This window comes from Odontomachus brunneus, unplaced genomic scaffold (assembly GCF_010583005.1).
Source record: "Odontomachus brunneus isolate Ranch 3 - 2012 unplaced genomic scaffold, Obru_v1 Obru_scaffold_306, whole genome shotgun sequence".
NCBI lineage: Eukaryota > Metazoa > Arthropoda > Insecta > Hymenoptera > Formicidae > Odontomachus > Odontomachus brunneus.
Genome location: NW_022639756.1, coordinates 125,340 through 128,876, shown reverse-complemented (window position 1 = coordinate 128,876; position 3,537 = coordinate 125,340). Strand labels below are relative to the sequence as shown.

General features: G+C 58.0%; 2 protein-coding genes across 2 annotated transcripts in view; both read right to left on the bottom strand.

The window, feature by feature from the left end:
* Positions 1-1,808: 1,808 nt before the first annotated feature.
* LOC116853327 lies at positions 1,809-2,609 on the bottom strand. The gene has a single exon (XM_032834380.1). It carries the CDS (start codon positions 2,607-2,609, stop codon positions 1,809-1,811), a length of 801 nt encoding a protein of 266 aa, XP_032690271.1.
* Positions 2,610-2,692: 83 nt separating this feature from the next.
* Positions 2,693-3,537, bottom strand: part of LOC116853326 — a 1,403-nt gene continuing 558 nt past the window's right edge. The window contains exon 2 of the mRNA XM_032834379.1: positions 2,693-3,505. Within this exon, the coding sequence (XP_032690270.1) occupies positions 2,693-3,505 (813 nt within the window). The remainder of the gene's footprint in view (positions 3,506-3,537) is intronic.

The following is a 3,537-nucleotide window of genomic DNA, read 5'->3' as shown; positions in this document are numbered from 1 at the left end:
ACATATCTTTTTATCTCTGTGAACATACCTGGCCAGTAATATAACCGTGCTATTCTGCTTATGGTTTTTGCGGTGCCCAGGTGTCCTGCCGTTGGGTCGTCATGGTACGCATGTAGGATCTCCAATCTTTCCTCTTGTGGTATGCATCTTTTCCATTGTTCTTTACTTGGTGTTTCTTTAAAGTCCAGGCTATGGAGAATGTGTCGGTATAACGTGCCCTGACGGATTTCGTAATCTGGTACTTTCTGTGGGTGTGCCTCTGTCTCGCTGTACTTTTGTCGGTACCATTTACATTTTATATCCGTCTGTATGGCGGCTATTTCGGGTTGCCGTGATAATGCGTCTGCTACTTTATTTGAGCTTCCTTTTCGATATTTGATCTCGAAATTGTACTGTTGAAGCTCAAATTTCCACCTTCCTAGTCGTCCTGACGGCGATTCTAGCTTTTCTCCGTCGACTTATTGCCTTTCTGGCAGCGGCTAAGTCTTGCGCGGACGTGAAGGCGAGCTAGGCTCGCGTGTATATGCTGCGTCTCTGGCAGCGGCTAAATCCTAGGCGGACGTAAATACGAGCGTGGCTCGCGTGGATATGCTGCGGCTCTGGCAGCGACTAAGTCCTGTGCGGACGTGAAGGCGACCTAGACTCGCGTGTATATGCTGCGTCTCTGGCAGCGGCTAAATCTTGCGCGGACGTGAAGGCGAGCTAGGCTCGCGTGTATATGCTGCGTCTCTGGCAGCGGCTAAGTCCTAGGCGGACGTAAATACGAGCGTGGCTCGCGTGGATATGCTGCGGCTCTGGCAGCGACTAAGTCCTGTGCGGACGTGAAGGCGACCTAGACTCGCGTGTATATGCTGCGTCTCTGGCAGCGGCTAAGTCCTAGGCGGACGTAAATACGAGCGTGGCTCGCGTGGATATGCTGCGGCTCTGGCAGCGACTAAGTCCTGTGCGGACGTGAAGGCGAGCTAGGCTCGCGTGTATATGCTGCGTCCCTGGCAGCAGAGTTCCTGCGTACAACGACGACTCGCGCGGAGTCGGGAGCTCGATCGCAATGAGCTCTGGCGGCGTTAATACCCGGTATATGCAATACGGGCGAAGTCGCGAAGAGAGACGTCCACCGCGGTGGAAGCGTCAAGGCAATCCGAAGTGATCGCGCGAAGCCTTCTCTCAATCCTCGATCGTATTAAGAAGGTGGAGATCCGTGGAGTTACATACACTTCGTAGCCCAAACGCCAACGTGTCCTCGGACACTCTAGAGGCGATAGCCCAACGTGCGGGGCACTCTAAAAGGCTGCGAAATCTAAACCCGAATGCCAGCGTGTCAGTGACACTCTGAAGGCAGCGATATTCAGTACAGATATGCACACGTATACCTCGAGCGAGGCAAGAGCCCAACGTGCTTACGCACTCAAGAAGGCAATATGAAGCTAGATATAGTGCAAAAGAATATACCTCAGCGAGACAGTGACCTGATGCGCTAACGCAGTCAGAAGCTTAGAGTCGGCGTCCGCGGCGTCTTATATAGGCGCCGCACCGAAATTTAACCGCGAGTAACGGCCCCGGCTCTGCGCGCTGCCGCGTAGCGGCGGCGGCGTGAAGCCGCGGCGAGCGGTAGTCGCCCGCGCGCGGAACGCGCCTGGTGCACGGCCGCCCGCCGCCCGCGATCCGTGCGGACGACAGCTCCCGTACGGAACATACCGCCCGCCTCCGTCTGAGCGACGGAAATTAAGTAAGTGCGGGAGTGTCGGGTGTATCGACGGTTTCACGACCGCGTGATGCGGGATGAAGTATTGGGCCTCCTCTGGGCTGGACTAAGCTGGAGTTATGTGTCCCAGCCGCTCATACTTATCCATAAACTGGATGTACGCAGCCCGTAGTTCCGGCTGGGTAGCGAGACGACGCTCCAGACGCGGGAGTGCCGCCCGCGCTACGCGCTCCGAGTCGGCCAACTCGAGGCGAGGGTCCGCCCTCAGCGGTAGGCGCACTAGGTAGCGCCCATCCTTGTTTCGGCGATGCGTTTCCCGAAAATTCTCCTCGCATGCCAACTCTTCCTGAGTCAGAGTAGAAGTGGGAGGCAACTCCTCCACTTCCCAGAACCGTCGCAGCTGGGAGCCGAGCTCGTCGTCTAAACTCCGCAGCACGTGGCAGTGGGCCCGAGCCGTCCTGGACTCCCCGCCCAAGGAGCCTATCAGGATCCATCCTAGGCGGGTGGACTGAGCAATGGGCGCGTCAACATCACCCCGTTGCACTTCAGGCCTTATAATACTCGCGTAGATGTCGGCCCCGAGAACCGCGTCAATGCGAGACAGGCCCTTGACGTCGTCTGCAAGCGACAGACCCTCCAGGTGCGTCCAGTTACTGGGTATGGACGTGAGTGGCGGTTTATACGCCGTCAATCTCGGGAGCACCAACGCCTTAAGAGGTAGTTCGCACACTTCTCTCTGAGCAGATGACAGACGAAGGGTGGTCATGGCGCGCACCACCTGAGACGAGGTTTCCGCCGTGCCCGCCAGTTCCATGCGCACAGCTCGCCGACCAGCCCGGAGTCGCTGGACAACGGATTCCGACACCAGGTTGACCTCCGCCCCTGTATCAATGAGAGCCCTGACCATGGTCGAACGGCCGTTGGGGGCAGAGAGACGCACGCGCGCGGTCGCCAACAATGCGCGTCTAGGAGCCCGACGCCAGTTACGCCTCACGGAGGTGGCCGAGACGGTGGCGGAGATGGTGTCACCTGGAGGGGATGAGCCCGTGGTTTCTTCCGCGCGGTGGATAAGGGTATGATGCGGCTGACCGCACTCCCGACAACGACGGCCCAAGGGACACTGGCTCCCTGGTGTTGAGGTGACAAACAATTGTAACAGAGACCCCAACCTATCACTCGTTCTCGACCTACCTTTGTTGCCAGTCGCTTAAATGCCGCACAGTCCCAAAGCGGGTGGCTCCCCCTGCAGTGCGCACACGGCCTACGCTTGGCCTCCGCCACGTGGTGCGTGCGGACGCTGTGTCCACGTTCGTTCGTGGATCCCGGAAGGAGGGCACCTCGGCCTCGGTCAGTGGAGGAGCGAGGACCTCCGTCGATCGCCTCCAGCTCTCGGAGACGAGACGCAAGAAACTCCACCAAGGCCTCCCAAGAGACCGGCTCGCGCTCTCTATTTGTCGCCTTCTCCCAGTCGCGACGCGAGGCCGCCTCCAAACGACAGATGGTTCGATTGACGAACACGTCGTCCCAAGTTTCCACCGGCCGATTCAATTGGCGGAGTGACGACCGTATTTCCGAGGTGCGGTCAAGTAGGCGCCGAAGCTCCGAGGCCGACTCCTGCTTCATAGGTCGCAAGTCGAAAAATGAGTTCAAGTACGCGTTGACAAGGCGGCGCGTATTATCGTACCGCTCGCACAATGCGCTCCATGCGTCGCGAAATCCGTCGTTGGTAACCGGATAATTGCGCAAGAGTTGCTCAGGCTCTCCAGTAACGTGCTGCTTCAGGTAGTGCAGTTTGTGTACGTCCTGCAACGCTGCGTTATTCCCAACGAGGGACT